This window comes from Hyposmocoma kahamanoa, unplaced genomic scaffold (assembly GCF_003589595.1).
Source record: "Hyposmocoma kahamanoa isolate Upper Pololo Valley unplaced genomic scaffold, ASM358959v1 224, whole genome shotgun sequence".
Classification (NCBI taxonomy): Eukaryota; Metazoa; Arthropoda; class Insecta; order Lepidoptera; family Cosmopterigidae; genus Hyposmocoma; species Hyposmocoma kahamanoa.
In genome coordinates this window covers 8274819-8298980 of record NW_020653743.1, presented here as the reverse complement: position 1 = coordinate 8298980, position 24162 = coordinate 8274819, and the positions used below count along the sequence as shown (strand labels likewise).

Genomic DNA, 24162 nt, shown 5'->3' with positions numbered 1-24162 from the left:
AGGTTGGTTTTTAACGACTTTGATTGTCTTAAGACGAAACCAAGACACTTGCGGGAAGATTACAAATTTTTGTGATATGATCTCGGAAAGTGAACTCAGTGTCGAACCATGTGCCTATGTCTTTGACTGATTTAGCTCGACTAATCCGAGTAATATTTATTTTATAATTACTGGTTACCTGTTTGCGAGCACGAGAAAAAGACACAACTGTACGTTTCTCAACATTCAACTGTAAACTACTATCCCTTCCCCACCTGTTCACGTTATCAATGTCCCTTTGCAAGAGCACACAACCTGCATCAGACTTAATTGTCCTGGCCAATTTAACGTTATCTGCGAAAATGAGACACTTGCTGTGACGGCTAGTCAGTGGCAAATCATTTATTACAATTAAAAACAGGAGTGGTCCAAGGCGACTACCTTGACCTACACCAGAGTTTACTTTATAAGGTAGAGATAAGCATCTATTGTAATATATGTATATTACAATAGATGCTTATCTACTTGCTTGCTTGGTTACATATATTACTTTATATGATATATATTGATCAAACTCTACAGCTCATTCGTAAGGCAGATTCCTCTTAGAAGAATGAGCAAGAAACTCTGGGTGTTGTTCTCTGTAAATAAATATTTGCACACATTTATCACTTACATTATTTATTTCAAACATCATAGATCTAGACTCCTGCAAGAGGTAAACGAGTCACTACCACTGATTTTTGTCATCCAAGTACGCAGACGCTGTATTAACAACCTTTAGTATAAATAATTGTTTCACTATAGTTTTAAACCGCGTAAATCACAAATTTTGAATATCAACGGGAATCTTATTATAGACGATGGAGAAATATGAAGGAGAGAGAAAGAAATAGTTGCTAACTCTGGTACGTTATTTGTTACATTTTCTAAATGCTGCGCACTTCAAACTGCATAATAAAAAATTCAAAATTTCAATAGAGTATTTAACCGCCAATGCTTGTGTTCCAGATGCCGACCCTGGTGTAAAATCGAAGGCAGGCTTCACACCCTTGCACATGGCAGCACAGGAAGGCCACGAGGATTGTGTAGAGATGCTGATTGACCGAGGCGCTGACGTCAACGTGCCAGCCAACAACGGTCTGTATTAAAATATTCGAACGGCACAATATTGTTTCATAAATATTTTTTAGCTAGGCTGCTGGGTAGAAAAAGTTCTTATTGACAACATGTATCTGTTTTCTCTTTCTCGCGCTTCTAATAGACTGTCTCAACTATTGTAGTCTATCAATGGGTCACCTTAGTGTTGTCCTACTTACAAACTTACAATATGACTATCAGCTATAACTACATCACCACTTTATTGTTCGTATATTTTCGAAAATTATAAATGATTTCGGCATGTATTTAAATGATTGTTTTGAATTTGCAAAAGCAGTAGGCAAAAAAATCTACACGGTCATCTTTGTTAACGATTGAACATTTTTCTCTGAGACATAAAATACATTAAATCAATATGTGTTTTGAAACCTGTTCTGAGCTAATGTTTGATTTCTATAAATTAACTTTGATAGTTTCATGTTGAGCCTCAAAACTAAGACAAATGAGCATTAAAAACCTGACACTGTGTTCGGAAACGCAGGCAAATTTGCCTGTGGCACTCGCCGGCCGCTGCCGCGACATGCTCACTTCGCTCGCTCGGCTCGTACTGCTTTTTCATATACTAACCTAACCTAACCTACTGGATGGAGGGCGCAACCGAGATTTGACCTATACGAAAAAAGAGGATCAAATAATATTTTTGACTATCAAATATTAAGTTAGTACAATTTAACATTATGGTAGTGATAACCTGAATGGAGTTCATTTATAATTTATCCGTAGATCAACTAATATAGACGGAACAGTGAATATATGTATCCATCGAGCATATAACTAGTACTCGATGTATATATAAAATACAAAAAAATATCGTTTATTTAAAAAAGTGCACATTTACAATAGATCAATCATATCTTTGAGGATCGAATAACATTATTCCAATGATTTCTACTGTTAAAAAACCATCCAGCACATATTTCTACCACGAACCTATAGCTCCGAAAAGGTAGGAGAATCAGCGCAATCACAGACAAAAAATTGTCTCACTGACGGCAATTCATTTGTAATATTTGTGATGTATCTTTAGTATTGTAAATGTCTATCTATATGGAGCAGTAACCACTTTGAATCAGGTGAACCGTGTGACTGTTTGCCAGTTTGTCATTATCTTATAAGACTTCTTTTCGGCGTAGCCTCCTCCACTCTTCACTGTTCTTAGCTAGTCCTTTGACCTCTTTATAGCTGTTCACTTTGATCTTCTTTTTTATGTGTTCACTGTACGCCATTCTTGGTCTTCCTCTTTTTCTTTTCCCTTCTATCCTCCCCTCAATTATCACTCTCACAAATTCGTTATTACGCAACAAATGTCCAAACATTTTCCCCCTTCTCCTCTCTATTGCATTCAAAAGACTTCTCTCCTCCCCAACCCTTTCCAAAACTTCCTCATTTGACGTTTTTTCAAACCATTTTATTTTTTCCATTCGCCTCCAGCACCACATTTCAAATGGCTCCAATTTCTCTCTGTCTTTGTTTGTTATTGTCCATGTCTCGCATCCATACAGTCAGTGTGGTAGTCCAGACATAGGTTTTTTCAAAAAGATTCAATCTTTTTTTTCAATTGTATAGGTATTTTAGAGGTGAAAATATGTTCTTTATTATGGAAAGCCTGCTTTGCTATTGCGATTCTAGTCTTTATGTCAGTGGTACATTTGGAATCTTCTGTGATGACACTACCAAGATATTTGAAATGCAAGTTTGTATACAATAAAAAATCTCTCCAGGTCTAACCCCCGTGCACCTAGCAGCCTCTGAAGGACGTACAGCTGTTCTTAAGACTCTTCTCACCGCCGGCGGACAGTGCAACGCACGTACTCGCGATGGATACACCCCACTGCACGCTGCGGCACACCACGGGCACCACGCGGCTGCCAAGACACTGATCGAAGCCGACGCTGACGTCACCTCGCGGGCTGCACACGGGTAAGGACTATCAAACTGCTCTTTATCTACTGAACTTTAAAGGCGAATTTTACATAAATGTGCAAACTTAGCTGACGAATTGACGATAGATTTTCTCTTGTTTCAGTTTCACCCCTCTCCATCAGGCTGCGCAACAAGGCCACACGCTGATCATACAACTACTTCTCAAGAACAACTCCGATCCCAACGCTTTATCAGCTGTAAGTAACAGTCAGCATTTTATGCCACGGTTTAATTTTAACACACAAGAATGTTCATAGAAAAATGTTCTGAAAAATTGCTTGCGCAAGTAGCAATAGTTTTAGATATATCTAAAATTATTAAGAATTTAGACAGAGACGAGACAAACCGTTGCATGTTATACTAGAACTTGTATACATGGATTTTTACAATTAAAAATGCTAAATATTGTTATATTTATAATACGTGTATAATATGGAGTGTGGAAAGTTCAAAAAGGCTAAGCGACAATTACGTTAAAAATGAGTTACACCTAGGTATTTAAAATCATATTCATATCACAAGTTGTTCAATATTTCATATGGACATAAAAAAAGACAACAGTAAAGTGCGTAGTTCTGAATTCAAATGATAATATAGATGAGACATGTAATAATTACAAGACATGGAAATTTGTATTCGGGTTCATTCGGAATTCCGAAGATTGCCGAGCGATATATAAAAAAGTTGTACAGTATAACTATTGGCAATGTTCAAGGTGATAAAGTAAAGTAATATTAAAAGTAGTACAATTAATAAAAAACACAGTAGTACAATAAAAAAAGAGTAAAGTAAAAATAGTGTAGTAAATAAAAAGTTTTTAGATTTTTTTATTATCGATAATCATTTGCATTCGGAATAATGTACTTTTTGTTTTGATTTCCTGGTAAACTGTATAAAGCTGATAATAATAACGCACACACTCATTGCCCCGCTCTAGAGAAACCCTGTATCACGGGTGCTATGGAGACACACATAGGCAACTACTTACACCCAAAGTCACGAACGAAATAACTGTAGGCCATACAAATATTTCTCACGGCCCCGGACTCGAACCCGGGACCTCTGCGTGGTAGTCCAGCATGGTAACCATTCGGCCACAGAGGTATACTTCCTTGCAATCTATTTTGAACAAAAAGTAAACAAAGTAGTCACTGACCCGACCATTGTCGGTTTAGTGATGACCAATTGTAATACCAACTACAAATCGATTAATTAATTGAATAAATCGATTTGTTCAATTGAGTCATACTAGCGGTTTTCCTTGCATAACCTACCTATTTAAGCATATTTAATATTTCCTAATTCTTAATTTTAAAACCTCCTTCAAAGCCTTACACTTAGATACTAGTTCGATGGCGATTGAAATATTCGATTTACTAAATTTGCTAATCGATTACAAAAACTTTAATTGAATGAACCGAATGTTGTTTTTCGTACAACACTGCGACCATAGACAAGTCATAGTGGTATAGTTGAAAAATAAGCTCACTTTTCAACTACCATTTTTTTAATACGATAAGATATCAAGCCGAAATCTTCGAAATATACGTGAAAGAGTTACTTATTCGATTTATTCAGTAATTACTTTAGAATTTTAACCAGGCAGTTTTATTTACTTTTTGTTCAATATGGATTGAAACAAACTTTAGTTATTAGCTGTCAAACTATTTTCCTTTTCGTGATAACATTTACTCCTATATTTTAATATATTTAACTTAAAATAAATAGTACTTACGAGCTATTCTGTACACTTCCAATTCGATTAAGTGCATCCGGTCTTCACCAAATGCAAAGGGCTACTGACAGATACGACAACCGAAACTCGAAGATTGCAGAGAGATGTTAAGAAAATAGTTGTACTGTACTGTACTATAATAAGTTACACAAATTCAACATCAAAAAAGTCGCGGTTGAGTCGCTATTTTTTATAACATGTACATGTTTACAATATTACCATTTATCATACAATCACGTGTATTATAACGAAATTCATATTGTTAAATAATTTCCCAAAATGTAGCCCACAAATGTGGGCAAGAATTTCAACAAACATTATCGATTGTATTAATTATAATTTAGTTAAATATTAATGCACGTGATTGTACCCAGTACTAATGTAAACAGAACGGGCAGACGGCGTGCGCGATCGCCGACCGGTTGGGGTACATCAGCGCCGTCGAGGCCCTGCGACCCGTCACGGAAAACACGCTCAGTCAAGCTGTCGGCGACACTGGTGAGCTTTAGATTTATTTATTACCAGTTACAACTATAGTTTGTCTTTTTTCAAGACGGAGTAAGATGACAGTCCATTGCGCAAAAGTGTTGCCCGCTTGCGAGCAGCTAGTGATTGCAGTCGTTAAACATTCTATCGATTATCGACTGCATATTTTTCACACTTATGGAATAAAATAGTTAAACTTGTTTCATTTGAATCATCCTCGACTCATTATTGATCCAATTACCGGGCACAAGTTCATTTGAATTGTCAATTTTTGTAAGTTAATACATACATACACTGTATTTAGAACTGTGTGTATGACAAATACAAACAAGAGACATATTTGAAATTTTTGCATTTTAATTCGATATAGATAATCAAATCCGGCTATTCTTGTTAAAATGTATTTGAATTAACATTTATTTCGATACCAGTAGGCCAACTGTCAAAATAAGAGTAAAGAAGGCTAACTATTAAATATTAGAACCATAAATATTGGAGCGCGTAACATTCACAATTCCGTCATTTTTGGCAACATTTTATCTTCTTATACAATCTATCGATGAAACTATCGACAGCTACTACAAAACTATTTAAAATTTTATGAAAACTGGTAACCATACAAATTTCACTTTACTCCGTCATCAGAAAAGACAGACTATAATGAAAGTCAACAGCACGTTCTAATTTACAATCAAGATTTTAATTCAACTGCATGTCCAGTGGAAAATCCAGCCTTCCGTCGCTTGTGGTTCTTACACAGTTTTATCTTTTTAGGAAATATTTTTCCCAAATGTCATATAACCTACAAACATAATGGTAGCTTTTCGTTGGAACAATTATTTACAAAAAAGTTACATCTCAATGTTACCTCGTGAAACAAAAGCTTCAGACTTCTTTCGGTAGAAAAGATAGAAATGAAATTTCTTAAAAGGTATTTTACTCTATATAGCTATAATACATATATTAAATAAAATACATATATAAGTATTAGAACTACTTTAAAATATCAGATGGACCAGTTGTTTCACGTGTCCATAGCCGAATAGGCTGACCTTTTAAAGATGCACTTCCAAGGAACAGTCCCACTTAAGTTTTGTTTATAATAACCAAGAGGTTGATAGGGAATCATCCTCTTGGTTATACGGGAAGGGCACTATTACCTGTGCACGCACAACCTTATCAGTCAGGTACTGCCCCCAGATCAGCCTGTTGAAACAGTCTTCATCCGGTTTTCAAAAAGGTAGTACTTTGGGTGAGCGCTTCGGGTTCATACAGCCTCTACTATTCTCCCTATAGTTTAGATAGGTACCGGAGTACTCAGTCTGCAGTCTCTGCTATTCCGAAAATTCCCAAGCGGCTGGAGGGACCGGAGGATATAGGTATAGTTTATCCTCTGCTAGTTCTCTGGACTAATACCGGAGATGTCATGATGTAGAAAGAAAAGAAACGCATTATTGGTTCAGCTAGGGTATTACAAACTAACTAAAAGAAACGTTATAATTTTGCCTTTGCCATTGTTAACTCAATGAAATAAACATCATTGAACAACGTTATCGAATACCTATCAATTTATGAATAAAGGCATCAATCATCAAGTGATCACTCAAACTTAGGTATAATCTGAAAATCTGCCGTGGTTTGACGAAAATAAACAATAATAAATCTTTTACTCGACGATATACGATACATATTCCTACATATGTATAATATTCTTACTGTGCCAGTACGTATAATATGTTTGGCAAACATCCAGATTCAAATTTATACACGATTGAACGGATATCGTTATATTTAGTTTACGTCTCGACTTGTTTTTAGAAATATTAATTTCTGCATTAACTTAATTTATTCACTCGGATTTGTGTAGTGACAAATTTCTAACCTAAGATTTTACATTGCTATGTATCGTGGGTGATTCAAACTTCTTTTTAAATATTTTTATTTCTTTTTAAAAAATTATATTCTGTATGAGGTACAAAAGAATGAAGAGTTAGAAGTTAGAGTTAAAAGTTTAGTAGCAATAGAGCTCCTTGTGTAAGAGTTCATCCAGGAAAGTACTGCCATCCTACTTATTTCTGCCGACAAGGAGTAATGATAGTATACTGCGTTCCGGTTTTGAAAGGGGCTTATTTATCTCAGAGTGACGGGTGCGGTGGCAGTGCCTCTCAGGTCTTGGTAATTTAAAGGGGCACTGTAACTGCTATGGTGTGATGCTTACCACAAAGCGCTTGACTTGTTTGTCCCGTCCTTGGTGTGATAATAAAACTAGATGAACTTCGAATAGTAAATAAGATTTTACTGTTTGTTTTGTTAGAGTGTTAACACGCTAAAATACTTAACCGGATTTTCACAGTTTTATTTTATCTATAAAAGAATTAATGTTGATGCGAAATGCCACACACGTCTATTTTATGTGTAATAATATTTGTACAGATTGTAAGCCATGTGTTTCTATTTATTTATGCAATATGTTATGACGTATACAACAGAACTCTATTGATTCGTTTGGTCCCGCTTCGACGGTCCGCGATAGACCTTGTTTAGTCCGGCAAAGACCGCTATCTTCCGGAAGTTTTATTCACAAATCTGCAATACTGAACAATAATAGAACAGGCTATACGAGGTATTATTTTGTAATTTTTCTCACAGGTTTGTAATTGATTGTTATATATCGTTTTTGGTAACAGTAGAGCTCCTTGTGAAAGAGTCCAGGTAAGTACTGCCACCTTACCTATTTCTGCCGCCAAACAATAATGTGAGCATTACAGAATGGTCAGGGTACTAGTGAAATTATAGGCACATAAGACATTTCAACTTATATCTCAGGGTGGCAGGCACAGTTGCAGTGTCATTCAGATCTTTGCGGTTTAAAGCTCAGAGCGATTTTGCAACTGTTATGAACAGGCGTGAAGCTTACCACCAGGCCCACGATTTATCCGTCCAGTCACTTGGTATCATAAAGAAATTTCTAATATAAACACGCATGTCGAATAGATAAAACAAAATTAATTTTATTAATACGATAGTTAGTAGTTCATTTACTGTTGAAGTGTACGTGAGTAAATGTATAATAAACATACCTTCATTATGTTTGTATGACTAATGTTTGGCCAGACACAGTGAAACTGTACTTAATTTGTAACATGTCAATTTCTACAGCACCTTTGTTTTCACAAATAAATTAATTATGAATAGTAATGTGTACATAAGTTGTCATAATAGTTTTGATGAGTTACAATAAGACCACAACCCCTCCTGCCCGTTAGTATTGATTTAATCTAGGATCATGCTTGCGAAAAAGGTACGTATTTATTGGAGAACAAAACCGCAGGCATAGAATTTCATTCCTTAGCTATTAGCATCAAGAAGGAGGAAGCAATATTCCGTGCGTATAGATGTTGTACCATTAACATGAACCTGTGTTCCTCAGACAAGCGTGGTTTCCCGGTGTTAGAAAGAGGAAGGTATAATTAAATCGTGCAGTAAGATAGCATAACGTCGCCTTACTTTCTCAAACCGGTATCTTAAAGCATAAAGTTAACTGAAATGCAAAAAATGGATTGTATATACACATTTCACAGGGTAATTTCACATCACATTTCCTTCATATTCACTCACTGGCTACCACCTATTCTTAAAGTAATGCATTCAAATTAACGCCCTTCATAATAAATTTAAAATAAATAGAAAGTTTTGCCTTCTCCTGAATAATCACTTTTATAGATACGAGTCTGAGAAAATAAGGCATCGAATTAATCTTCGCAATGCATCCGACAAAATAGCTTCAAGTCAATACTCCAGGCTCTGCAGCTTAGTGTGTTGTTGATGAACTTCTTCTATACTTCTTCACATAATCATCGATACATGTAACAGCAGTATTCTATAAACAGTCGAACTTGAGCTTAGTAGAATTATAGAAATTGTCTTTTACTAAAAATTTTGCGTTTTTTCGCCGCAATTTTATCTAAGGACTCTATATAGCGTTAAAAGTTCAAGTTGGTTATAACATTCCTACTAAGGAACTCAGGTGGCTTTTTTCTTATTTTTAACCAATTTAAAAAAAAGGAAGTTCTCAATTCGACTGTTTATTTGTTTTTTTTTTGTAAGTATGTTACGCAATAACTCTTTGTGAACCGATTTTGATGATTTTTTTTTTGTTGGAAAGAGGGTACCTCTGATGTGGTTCCATTTAAATTTGAAGAAAATATTCCACCATATAAGGGTGGCAAACTAGGGCATGAATGATTTTGAGGTCGGTTTTTTTAGTACTCTGTATTGTTTTTTTAACCCCTGTAAATCATAACTAAGCATTATTTAACACACTATTACTACTATATATTATAATACATTCATTTATTATCATTGCGTGTTGACATAAATACATATATGGGGTATCAATATCAAATTAAATCCAAGGCCATTGACCTCGAGAAATTAACTTTGTTAAAGACATTAAAAGGGAAATTTCCCCAGTTTTATCACGATCTAATTTACCCTTGGAACGCACGCTACCTTTTAACTACTTCTTTTTTTTTAACAAACCTAGTTTGTTCCTTGTTGCCAATGAAAATTTCTTATTTTGGTAGCAGCGGGCTTGGATGGTTAAAAGATTACTTGAACAACATCAGGGCCAGAGATAGAAATACGTGTCGTTTATGTCACACTACGATAAGTAATTTTATAAATATGTAACGCCGTAGAATTTTAATTGCTATCTTTATTAACAAGTCTAAAAGTATAGTGAAACAAAACTTTACAAATTATTATTTACAGTTTCTGCGTATTGCGATGACAAAAATCCGTGGTAGTGACTCGTTTAGCTCTTGCAAGTTGTTTCTATCCATGATATTTAAAATAAATATTGTAAAACTTTCTTTTTCATACTTTTTTTGATCCTTGTAGATGAAAAAATACGTCCATTGTCATTTAGACAAACTTTTTACTTACCGATTCATCAAACTTACTCGACGAAGTAAACTCGTGATAAAAACAACATCAATTATACAGAATTTCTGTTGTTTTGTGACAATGACTTCATTAATTTCTTAGAAGGCTTTGCAATGAATATTGGTTGACTTAGCTAATTGTAATTTATAAATTATTACAAGTAGGAGGTCTTTAGGTTTTATATGTCAAACCGTTGATTCATGCATTATATTTATTGTTATTGCATTATGTTATGATCTCTGTTATCATCAGAGATATTAATATGCAGAGTACTTTAACTAAACCTTAAGTAAAACTCATAGAGTGGATAGTACCTCCTCCTGAAATACCGGTACAATAAAAATCAAGACTTTAGTCTTGATTTTTATTAATCTATTTATAGGTTATATTTTTACTTACTACAAAACTTTTCTTCTAAATATAGTAAAATAACTGCTAGTTACGCTGGAACTATCTTAAAAATTGTATAAAAATACCTAATGGCTGGTGCAAAGTATGTTTTCAATCTATATTGTCAGTTTTGTAATTTTTTTAGAAAACTGATATTATAAAATTTTTTGGAAACTGACAAAAAAATATTATTAATGGTGTGTAATTTTCATATTACTCGAATATCGGTAAAATTTGTTACTTTCATACGTATATTGAACATTTATTTATAATCAAAAAATTATTATATAAAAAATTACTACCTTATTTATTTATTTATTTATTTATTTACACTTACATAATAAGCTAACAGCTATACAGCCAACACGCTTACATGCTACACAATGTCAAAATTCACAAAATTATTACAGTCAATCAAAAATTATTATAGATGAATTATTATTATGTCAATTATACAATAATGTTTCTTAATCTTATTCTATGAACTTACTCATCTCTCTACATATATACTGCACGCGATCAGCAAATAAGTCAACATGACTACACCGAGCGAGTATGTCCCCAATCAGGAGTATTGCACGAACGGTAGGTGCGTTGGCACCATAAAGTGTGCGCGTGACCGGCTTGCGCAAGAGCTGAGGTTGGCGGCGCGGGGCCACCACCCCCTCCCCAACCCCCACCCAAGGCATACGCACGGGCACCAGTAGATCCACTCTACAAATCACATCATCATCTATCTTATGGTGGAATGCAGAAATGAAATATGCCAGGAGGAGCATCTTTCGCCTCCTAGACAGCAAGTTAAGTTCCACCATACCTGTAACAAATAGCGAGGGATACAGGTATGGGTAATACCCGTATTGCTGTCGATAGAGCCACCGTGCAAATTTACGTTGAACGCGTTCAACCATGGTGGAGTATTTGTCCTCGTGGGGGTCCCAGATTATAGCAGCGTATTCAAGTGTACTGCGTACGTAAGCATTATATAGTACCTTGGCCACAACTACATCATTAAATTCATATGAAGTCCGTATAATAAAGCCTAAGGTTTTATTCGCCTTTTTACAGGTTTCTATCACATGTTTGTGAAAGTCTAATTTACTATCTATTATTAATCCTAAGTCACAAATGTCATAAAATCTATCTATGCAGGCGTCAAATAATTTATAAATTTGCAATCTTGGGTAACGTTTACGGGTGTAAGTAATAACTTTACATTTAGAGTTATTAAAGGGCATACGATTAGCTACACTCCATTCACCCACCGCATCAATATCCGCTTGCAAGGCTGCTGTATCCACACTATCCCTCACACCCAGGAACAGCTTAAGATCATCAGCAAATAAAAGACATCGAGCATTACGAATGGTATCGGGCAAGTCATTAATCATTATTAAAAATAGAGTTGGGCCTAACGTACTTCCTTGACTTACGCCAGACCTTGTGTAGTATTCTGTAGACGTAAACCCTTGCACTTTAACGAACTGTCGTCTATTCGCGAGATAGCTGGCAAAAAACCGTAGGAGCTTAGGTGTACAGCCCAATAACGCCAATTTCCCCAACAGCACGTCATTGTCCACCAGGTCGAATGCCTTTTTAAAATCGAAGTATGCTGCGTCAACCTGGCGACCTGCATCCATCTCTGCCGATACGTAGTCCACCAACGCAACCAAATTTGTAGTAGTAGAACGAGCTCTGCGAAAGCCATGTTGACTATTGTGCAGCAGACCATCCACTTGCCTACAAATGTGCCTATTAACGATAGACTCAAAGATTTTTGCAAACACTGATAGTACCGCGATAGGTCTGTACTGCGTTACGTCACCCCTTGCATCTCCTTTCGGTACTGGCGTTACACACGATAGCTTCCAGCACTGCTTTTCGTAGACGAACTAGAAAACCGAACTAGTTACGTTGACCGATTGAACTGGATCGATTTGCTCACTTTGAAGATCGAACAGTCTAGTACCCAGAAAATTAGAAAAGTCCTAAATTGACTCCTCTTCTAGCGCCCACAGTATGAACCGGTGGGTATACATTCTGGTACACATTCTGCATTAAAACATGTTGATGATATAAAACACACTTTTTACAGTAGTCCTTATTTGTAACGGCTAACACTTTGAAATATGACTAAGGGCGCCTTCACATTACGTCGTGACGACAGATAGTCGTGCAGTTTAAAGTGTCGTGCCTTGTATATTTAAATGTAGTTGTTCACATATAGTAAAACACGACTAACGTTTTAGTCACGACTTTTTTGACGTTACGACGACACGTTACGTTCCAGCTCTTTCCATTAACACGTCAGAAGGTAAATAAAACGTGACGATTAAAATGTGACGACGGAAAATCCTTTCTTCAAACGATTTTGTTGTGCAAACGACAAAGCGGCTGCCGTGAAACGATAAATTGTCGTCGCGATCTGGTGGGAACAGCTAGACACGACAGTCGTCCACGACATAGGCAAGACAGATAGTCGTGATATGGGAGCAGGCTATACGCGACAGTCGTCTAACGATAAATAAAACGTTACGACATAATGGGAATGCGCCCTAACCTTTACTTTTGTGCTATATAATGTGTGTGTGCTATATAATAATAATATTATTATATATTATATATAAATTATAATATTGTATAGTATTGTTACGTTAAAAAGGCAAATGGTCAATCTATCGCACAAATACTTACCTACATTCTCTTCCATTGTAAGCAAATGATATTAGTCCACAATACGACAATGCGTATACATTATTCAAACCTATTTAGCGTCGTATTACATATTTGATTCATATTTTGTATACGGACGACACGCCTATATCGTTTGTTGTTTATTTTGTGTAGAGTTACATACGGTTATTTTTTTATAATGTCCCCAGATATTAAATAAGAGTGACCATGGTTTGTACAGATGTAAGGACGAGATAATTAAGAAAATAGATTTCACAGATATTTGGCCTACAGAAATCATTCAAAAGCTTCGCAAACGTAAATAAATAGCCAGACAGACATTAATTCTGTTCAATGTCACACTGATTACAGAGATCGAAATATACAAGAGTATATTTACTTAAACTTGAAATAATACACACAGAGAATAATGCATCCCACTCAATGGGAATTGTTAAAAGGCAACAAATCAAAACAATATAATTATAAATCGAGTTCTTATGCTTTCGCGATTGCTACACGTTGATAATCTCAGTACAGAGTACTAAAAAATCTCAAAAGTCATTGATCCCCTAGTTTGCCACCCTTAGAGGTGGAATATTTTCGTCAAGTTTAAATGGGACCACTATTGAGGTACCCTCTTTCCAACAAAAAAGTAATCATCAAAATCGGTTCACAAGTCATCGTGTAACATACATACATCCAAAAAATACAATCGAATTGAGAACTCCTCTCTTTTTTGGATTCGGTTAAAAATTAAACTATTTTTTTTTCGGGGTCTAAATCGCGTATATTTGTTTTTCCTAAACTAACGTTTCCAACTATTTATCGGTTATATGTTCACAGCTGACTGTGATGGTTAAGTCATCATCCAGTTATGTCAAATATTAGTGCAAATCAACCTACTCTCTGAAGTATATTTACAAAAGTTATTAACGTGATACTTTATTTTTAATTTACCAAAGAACATTTAGTTTAAGGTTCATACAATTTGCAAATTAATTTACTTTTTAACCGACTTCAAAAAACAGGAGAATATTCTTAATTCGACTGTATTTTGTTTGTGTGTATGTTATACGATTACTCCGGTTTCATTTGTGAACGATTATTAGAAAGTATTAGAAATTAATAATTTTTCCAGATCTAAAATTGTGTATATTTGTTTTTTTTTTTTCAGACAAACTTTTGTTCGATCTTTGTATCAATAATAACAACAGAGTGGAGTATTTACACAAATAAATTATGAATATCATGGTAGTAAAAACACTATTATATTATAGTATAATAAATATTGCAGAAAATAAAATGTTTAGGAGTATTCATAAGTCAAAAGTTAAAAATGGCAATACTTCTTCGTGACGTCAAAACTTTAATGTCGCCATACAGGCTACATACTTATGATCGTTTTGGGAAAATGGGAGCGTGACATTCGCCTATTATAGATGTCATACTCGTAGAAGTAAATTTAGGCAAATTTCAGACTGTTTAGATTCGAATTATGTCACTGTTTTATTATTGACGGTGCGACGACGTCAGTGGCCCGATGGTTTGCACTGTCGATGCGTCTAAGTATTCCGGATTATGCCCCAGGGTACATACCGTTAATCTGGTACTCATAGTACTAGGAATTCTCTAGTGTGGTGGACTGGCACATAAAAAAAATGAAATTTTCATATTATTTGAATTCTAATATATCAGATACATACGAAAATGTGTGAAATGCATTTCCAAAAGCTCTTCTAACATAGCTATTATATGAGGGATAGATATAAAAGACTCATGCCCAGAGTAGTTGAGCATAAATTTATAATTAGCGCTACTACCACTCCTTTAAGAGTATACAGGACTATTACTAATATTTTAGACAACAACTTTTATTCCATGAAATTTAATAATTCGCCAAATTTCTCTTTCATACAAAAATAAAAATACTTAAATAGATCGCTTTAAAGGCTCAACTCACACTGGCGCAGAGTCGAGCGTCGCATCGCGTCCTGTTTTTCAACTACAACGCATGGCGACACGTGCCGTCGCGCTACGACACTCGCATTAGCGCGCCCAGTGCTGGACCAGTTAAGAGATGAATATTCGTGATTGGCGCTCATGCTCGACAGCATGCAATGGTTGATATCGATCTTATTATAATTGCTCTCTTATCTGAAGCTGAAGAGGAAGAAACTGAAATTATATCAGAAGCTGAAGAATTTTGGGTTCACGAGTTATGGAAGTAAAGACGTGTACTTATGTTATATAGACATTCATATTTATATACCGCACTCGTCTCGTCGCAGTTCGGCACTGTGCTATGTCTCTTGTGATCGGCGTCTCGCGCGTCACTACGACACGCGAAACCGCTCGACTTTAACCAAGCGCCGACGCGCGATTCCATATTTGCATAACACAAATTTGTACCTTAATAATAGGAGAATAGAGATGAATATGCTATAGGCGAAAAACATGACGCGTCGCGACGCTTCGACTCTGCGCCAGTGTGAGTAGAGCCAAACGGTGTTAACTCTGTGCGGTAACAAAAGACGCTTGCACGTTTGAACTTGGCACCAAATACAATACAAGAAAAACTTAAAAGTTTGTTTTTGGTAAATTTATGATGTTTTCTAAAAAGCTATAGAACAAAAGTTGTTGTTTATGAATTTAGTAAAATAGTCCTAAGAGGTTGTTAGTATTTTAAAAATACCCCAGTATATTGAATTATCAATCACCACTTTGTTCAATTCTGTAATTAAACATGTTAACGGGTTCTTGTTTGTTCCCTATATTGGTAACTGTATTTTTCCGGATTTATCCTAGAACATTCAACATACATGTTGTCTCTATAATTGCTGCACTCGTGCACATCTGTAACACAATTGCTGTTATCTAATTCGGGCATTCACAATGGGTGTCATAAGTCATTATGTCACGTTGATAATTGCTTAGAATACACTATTTTTAATATTTTTTATGTCATTGTACCTTTTGAATTTTACCGACCGTTTCGATATGGACCGGATGATATTACAAAACAAAATTATTATATTATTTATTATTGTTTGGATTTCAATCTTAACAACTTCGACTACGGCTTGCACTGTGTGTGTACTGGGTGAGGAGGAGTCTAGTTTGGTTCCCGGTGGGACTGATTTGGGAAGTGATTTTTTTTATTCTAGATATCTATTTTAGACCGAAAATATAAATTTTATAATATTATTATTCAGTTTTTACGTTTGTCAGCCGTTTTTTGTGTATAAACCTCAACAATATCAAAGTATCATAAAAAGTCTTGTGTAACAAATGATCCGCACTTTATTTTTCTATGGCTTAGAAAATCTAACTCTGAATTCTGCAAACTTGAAGCATCGATGCATTTAAGATTGTAACGTTGGTGTGTTGTACATTTCTAGTATCATACTCGTAGTACGCACATCGACCTAATAACTCTACATAAGAATAGATGAATTCTCATCGAGAAGCTATCGCAATTAGCAGCAGTATTCGACAAAAACCTACAAAAGTGTATTTGCACAAATAAGCCTAAGATTTTCTCTTAGTTTAGAATAAATTTCTCTATTTACCAACGCATTAATACATCGCTGTTTTAAAAATATTTGCATGTACTCTGTAATAGCCATAACTAAAGCTATTATAGCTGTAACTATAGTTATACGTCCAGTCACGTCCGCAAATATGTATATACACGTAGCAAAATTTTAAAGGTCGACCACGGAACACGTATCTCTACCAGATTGAGGTTTTTTTTAAAGAGCCCTGTCCAAAGTACCAAAATTAAACGGGCATGTATGATTAGGACCGTAGCGGGTGAAGGTTAATAGCTTTTGCTTACCCCAGTGAGAGACAGACAAGATGGTATACATCTGTGATGCACATGTTTTATTTAATTGTAATAGTCTAACTGTTAAATCAAAAATCCTTTTTTTTATGAGACTGTTTTATGAGAGTGATTTTACGAAGAAGTCGTGCGCCTGATGTTCCAGTGCCATTCAGAGCTTTAAATCGCAAACATCTGAAGGGCACTGCCACTACGCCCATCACCCTGAGACGTCAGTTAAAAAAATCGCATGAGCCTGTAATTACTAGGAAGTTGAACAACTAGTTCACATTACCCTTTTTTTTATCATTTATCTTTTTGTTAAATCTCCCTTAGACATAGTTCAATATTTTCTTAGTTTTATTTTTTATATATCTCCGCTCTTTGTAATATTTTTTAAGGACAGCTGTGCACAGTTCTAATGGAGTGTCAGTTTTATATTGCTGTTCAAGAATGTTCTTGTGTTATGTTGTGTCTAATATCTATAACTTTACCAATAAAATAAAAAATAAAAATAAAATACATGCCATCACGTATGTGTAACTATTAGTTATTATATATGACTGTACTGAATGTTAGTAATTTGGCATAAAGTAATAATTTATCACCAAATAAATTACTAATTACAATTACCTCCTTTTAAATCATAATTAAGCAAATTTTTCGCAAATACTTTTTAAAACGATTCAATCAATTTATTTATCCATTATTCCATCCTTGTCTTAGATATATTTAGATAAATACATATTTGTATTTATATAGTTTATAGTAATTGAATGTCATTGATATTGTTTTTGTATTACATAATTTTTGTTTTGTTGTGCACATAAGTCCGTTATTTCAGGTATTGTGTCGTGTATGTAGTTTGGTAGGAAAAAATGGTTTGTGTGTTTTTCCTTTACAATAAACAAAAATTAAATGCATAAACAAACGTTAATAAATTTTTTCGCGCCTGCCTTAAATACAGTGTACATTATAATCTGAATAATTTCATGTCTGTGTATAACTTACTACATGTACGAACTAGAGACGTACATACAATATGTATTAACATGACGTGAACGTATTTAGAATTGCGATATAAACGCTAAACAGTTACATGTTTGTCCATTAGATACGTCTAACAGGTATCTAATGTTTAGTTTAGTGCAAATTGTGGAATTCCTCTGTAGTGCAGTCATCGATCCTGTAATGCATTGCGTCGAAACATGTTTGGCTCTAAAATCATGAATATCGCAACCTTAGTGTAATAAGGACATGTGGCCTTATTACAATAATGGCCATGTGGCCTTATTACACGAAGGTTGTGATATTGCAAATGTCTGCAACAATTTTTCAGGAGAGACGTTTAAAGGTTTTTCGAACGAAATTAGTGGACAACTTTTTTGTACTTAAATAGGAAAGCTTTCTTTTTTTATGATAATAAGTGACGGGACGATCAAGTCGCGAGCCTAGTGGTAAGCGTCACGCCGGTCCATAGCAGTTGCAGTGCCACTCAGAGCTTCAAATCGCAAAGATCTGACGGACTCTGCCACTGCGCCCGCCATCATGACACATAAGTTGATGAGTCCCATGTGCCAACAATTTGACCAGCACCCTTACCCCTCAAAACAGAAATGATACTGCTTGGCGGCAGAAATAGGCAATACTTCCTGACATGAATTCTTTCACAAGGAGCTCTACTGCTGCTACTTAGTAGTTACGAAATTTCGCATATACATAATTTGTTTCATGTAGTTCGTATTATTTTTATGACTTTCATGTGATAAAAGCACTTTTGATGTATGATTACATGTGGCCTTATTATATCAAAGTTACAATATGGGTCCAATAAGGTACAATACGTGTCGAGTTTTTAGGTTTTTGCGATTTCTACACATTGGTAATGAAACAATTTTTTTTACTTTGGTTTTTCGTTTTCCTTTTATTAAAAAATAAGAGCGCATTTGACTTCCATCTCACGTGATGGAAAGTGACGATGAAGTCGAGGATGGAGCATGCACACCTTAATAATGCCTGTTCACTCTCGCCTTGAAAAGGTCCAAGTTATAACGTTCAGGAAACGAGCCTGCAGGCAGGGAATCCCACTCCATAGGCATTCACCGTATAAATATGGAAGCGAAACGCTTAGTACGAATCCTTGGAATATCCACAACATAGGGGTGGAACCCCAGCCTACGTCTGGTCACCCGATGACGGAAAGGGTAAGGCGGAATTAATTCGTGTAATTGTCTTTCATTCTGTTTAAGTCCCATGGTCACGACAGACTCCACAACGTCATCACGGTTCATGACTCATTCCGATGAATACGTGACTTGTTATAAAGAAAACTTTATTGAGTACTTAGGTTTTTGTGATTTCTACACATTGGAAATGAAACTATTTTGTCGGATGTAAAATCGCGAATTTGGTTTTTCAAACAAATCAACGTTTCGGGCTGTTTACAAGTCCCACGGCCACAGCTGGCTCTGGGACCTCATCACGACTCATGACTCATTCCAATGAATATGTGAGTTTTTGTTTTATAAATAAAACTTTATAGAGATGTTAGATTTTCCGCGATTGCGAGACATTGGAAATGAAACTATTTTTCCTGTATCTATGTCTCTTATATTTTTTTGTAATAATGAAACATTATTTTTAATGGCAACACCGTACATTTTTAAGTTAATACAAATTAATGACAATAGATGTCGCGGTTCTGTTCAAGGAACAAAATAAGTTCTGTAATTGAAAAAAAATTGTTTAAAAATTATGTAAAATCTGTGTAAAAGGCGTATAACATTTTTGTCTGCTAAGTATATTGCCGCCACCCATTTTAAAAGTAACAATTATGAGTACTCAGCACTAAAGGTGCATACTACGGTCACGGGTGTCAAGTAATAGGCGTCCAACGTCCAAGAGAATCGGCCGATGACATCAACACGATCTGGCTGTTTGCCATTCGTTTCATGGCTCTGTTTTCGACGCGCTTTGGAAAACAACCGGTGAAAACTCGCTGGGTTGTTTGAAGCTGATCTAAACTTAACTTCGAGACAAATTTCACCGAATAAAGTCGACAAACAGGACATCGGTCTAGGCTTCAGTTTTGTTATATTTTTACAAATAAACTAAAAGTAGTTTAAGCTCATTTTAACGTATTTATAGTCTATAATAATATTTAGCATAATTGGTAATTTTCAGGTTAGTATTCTCTACCTAATTTCGGTGACAATTGTATTATTTAAATTTTCGAGTATACTGTCGTGAAATATTAAATCATATTTTCAGTACCAGTAAAGCTCCTTGTGAAAGAGTTCGTCCAGGGTAGTACTGCCACCTTGAAGGGTAAGGGTGGAAGGGTTTTCAACTTATATCTCATGGTGACGGGCGCAGTACCAATGCCCTTTGAGCGGCACTTCAACTGTTATGGACAGTCGTGACGCTTAACACCAGGCGGACGACTTGTCGGTCCCATCACTTAGTATAATAAAAACAAAATACTGTCATCATGGTACTGCAATCTAATATTAAATAATACTTCATGATATTATTCTAGAAGGTTCTAATAATAAAAATTGCCACCGTGATTAGGTAGAGAAAACTAATCTGAAAATTACCCAATTAACTAACAGTCAACAGCACGCTTCAGATTTATATTCCACTTCATGCCACGTACGATAGGAACGGTCCAATATCCAATGTAGCCTGCTGTTGATTGTATATAGTTTCCTCGAAAACAAAAAGCATTCGTTAGTAATGTGTAATAAATAACTTTAAATACTATACTACCATGTAGGTATGTAAACACATCTAAAAATAGAAGTAACATGTCAGGTTCTCAGAATCACAATAGGTAGCCATTTTTCTTTTTAAATTTTTTCTATTTGTTGTTCGGATCTTGCTCACAAAATCTTTGGAATGTAAAACAAAGAAACACAAGAGTTGTGCGTTCGAAAACTCAAACTCTGTTCATGGTTATAAATAAACGTTATTTTATGAACAATACGGAGCCGAATAGTTGTTTGTGACGTCATACCTTGAATTGGCGGATAACTCGAAACAGGTAATCTTTCTTGTTTATATCTTGCTCCACATAGAGCCAGCAAAGTTGTAGATGTTCTTTTTTTCTTACTTAATAAAGTATATTTTAATTTTGTTTCTATTGTAGATAGTAGGTTATAGACCCAGGTTTGTCCATAACCCCTTCCGCTGGATAATTTAAGACGTGAACAATTAGATCGATTCCTATTTAGTTTGATATTATGAAATTGTCTTGTTTACTTTTAGTTCTGCTTATGTCAAGGGCATTCTGTGCTATCTTGTCACCACTCCGTTTATTGATACGAAACTATATTTGCTGATTAATGTGTATATACAATCAATGAAATCAGCTGCATATAGATAATTCATAAAAAAAATAATAACGACGTCGTCTTTTTCTCTGTTGATCTAACTTTTAAGTGAGCCATTAATGACGACGGCAAATGAGTCAGAATTGTTATGCGATGACTCCTTCATTGCAAAGTTTAATATTCTGTGAGAGCATGTGGACTGCGTAAAAGTTTTTTGCATGCGAACGCACGTGAGCCGGCGTCAATGATATAGCGGCCCCGCAGTCGCGGCGCGACCTCTCCACGCTTATCACGGCGCGACATTATTCAATTAACCAATCGCATAATCCCCTTCATTTATAAATCGTTTATTTTCAATAAGAAAGTCAGTAACGGCAAATATAAAAATAAAACTTTTAATAATCGAACTTTGAATTTTTAAAGTCTACAACTGCAGTTACTGCCACTGCGTTAGTGGCAGTTTCGAAGTACTTCTTGTGTGTATACACTAATTATTTAAGTGTTGTGTGTTCGGAAACTCGATAATTTCCGCGAATGTTTGGTGATGTAACTGTGAATGTTGGTTTTGTTTGACTGGCCAGTGCAAACAGTGTGTTCTAAGAAGAAATCGAAAGTGTTTTAACGACACTCTAAGTACGGATAACTTCTTTACCCGGTATGTTTTCATTTTTTTTAAACATAGGTATTCTTCATCATAATCACTTGCTTTTTTTCGGCTTTACCTTTTTGAAATCATTATTTATATAACTTTACTACGTCAATAACGTTCAATAAGAAATCAGCCACCAATATTGTCATTATTTTTTCATTATAATGCAATGTCATGCACATGGCTTGCGTCTGTGGCCGCCCGCCAAAATGTATTAATAAAACCGCTTACAAGAATTTAAATTTTACCCCTTTTGCACGGCAAACGTGTTATTTCTGGACATTGTGTATGATGTTTCATAAATGATCCAAGGTTATTTATAAATCACAGGTCATTATTATTCTTAATCTTTGATCAGGAAATACGAATCATGCAACTAAAAAAGGTTATTTCCGATTTTATCTTGAACACTTGCAAACTTGAATCGTTGAAAGTAAAAATGTCTGTTAACTGTAGCAATTAACACAAAGCAGAAAACTTAACACACATTGTCGGTATGCTGAAGTTCATTTAAAAAATTGCTACTGAAGTGTCGTTAAAAAGAGATTTTATTTTCATGACCGTATTATGGAAAATTACTACCTGACAAGTTTGTTTTTTAACATCAAGTAACGGGACGAACAACTTTAAATTGCAAAGACCTAAGGGGCACTGCCACTGCGCCCGTCACCCTGAGACATAAGTCGACAAGTCACATGTGCCTGTAATTTCACCAGCACCCTTACCCTTCAAAACTGGAACACAGTAATGCTGACATTACTACTTGGCGAACAGCAGTGGGACGTGTAAATGGGTTGATGATGATTGTTATTTTTCAAATTCATTTACATGATGGAATATAATATATAGTAGTTTATGATGTTCATATATGTATATGTATTGGTTTCATTATTTATAAATATACGTATATTTGTGTTTATTTATCGTTTTTCTACCTATTGATTAGTAGTTCTTCCTACACCGCCGTCTTTTTCCTGTGAGTTATAGAATTACTTCCATCCAAAGGTTGTCTGGCAGAAATCGCTTAAAGTGATAAGACCGCCTATTGTATTGCCGCTTATTTTTAATTTAACTGTATTTGATTTGTTTCCTTTTTTGGTGTACAATAAAGAATTTTTGTATTGTATTGTATTGATGTTATTCAATGTTAGATAGATAGGTAGACACGTTTATTGACTTTCCACAAGCACACATAACAATAGGAAGTAATAAGTAGGGAAAAAAGAAGAAAAATGTTATGGTGTAATGTATGGTGGTGGATTCCATACAAAATCAAACCCAAACATCATTCTCACAACAAAACCTTATTAGTTATTTAACAAGTAGTCCTAAAATTCACTCTAATATACATCCCTTCTTATCATAAGTAAGGCAATCGACATTTTTTGCGAAATTGAGTTATTCACGTATCTGGAATTAGGGAAATGGGCTCTACAACACCCTCTGTTTTTTTATATCTTATTTAGGTTCTGTTTTATTTAAATTTGTATTGAATTGATATTCAATTATTTTTTGTGACATTACTCAACTAGTTTGTTGTAATTATTAATTCAAAGATCGAACACTTAGAAAAAATTCCCTCGATCCAGCCGGATTCGATCCGACGTCTTCTAGCAAATCGTGCTAGACGCTATGCCAACTAAGCCACGGAACGAACCAGCGGACCTCATGAATTTTTCTATGTTGCGTCTTTGTATTTGGTTTTCCAACGACTTTTTAGCCGTAGCGCCATCTTTTGAGAAATCTATGAAAGTATTTCGTCACTCAATTAGGTAACTTTACAGCTGCCAGCCCTGGCTAGAGATGTTCTGTGCTATTGTTAAACAAAATCAAACCAAAATCAAATATAATAAATAAATTTCGGTGCCAATATTTAGAACTACCGAAATGCATATGCGTTAGTTATGAGTATAGATTTGACTGTAGACTGAATATAAATTTTAGAATTTTAACAACGTCGTAATACATCTGTCTAAGTTTGCTGGTAAGTGGTAAGTGGTGATAGCACAAGTTATTCCCTTCTTAATTACCTGCGGTCATTTATATTGATTCTTTAATA

At 35.1% G+C, this 24162-nt stretch overlaps 1 protein-coding gene across 3 annotated transcripts in view; it reads left to right on the top strand.

The window, feature by feature from the left end:
* Positions 1–24162, top strand: part of LOC113228209 (ankyrin-1-like) — a 212463-nt gene that overhangs the window by 115908 nt on the left and 72393 nt on the right. For all 3 annotated transcript variants that reach the window (XR_003310282.1, XM_026461457.1, XM_026461458.1), the window contains exons 14-17: positions 991–1119; positions 2862–3060; positions 3167–3260; positions 5188–5296. Coding sequence is in view for 2 of the 3 variants with exons in the window: in XM_026461457.1 (XP_026317242.1) it covers positions 991–1119; positions 2862–3060; positions 3167–3260; positions 5188–5296 (531 nt within the window). In the remaining variant the exon portion in view is untranslated. The remainder of the gene's footprint in view (positions 1–990; positions 1120–2861; positions 3061–3166; positions 3261–5187; positions 5297–24162) is intronic.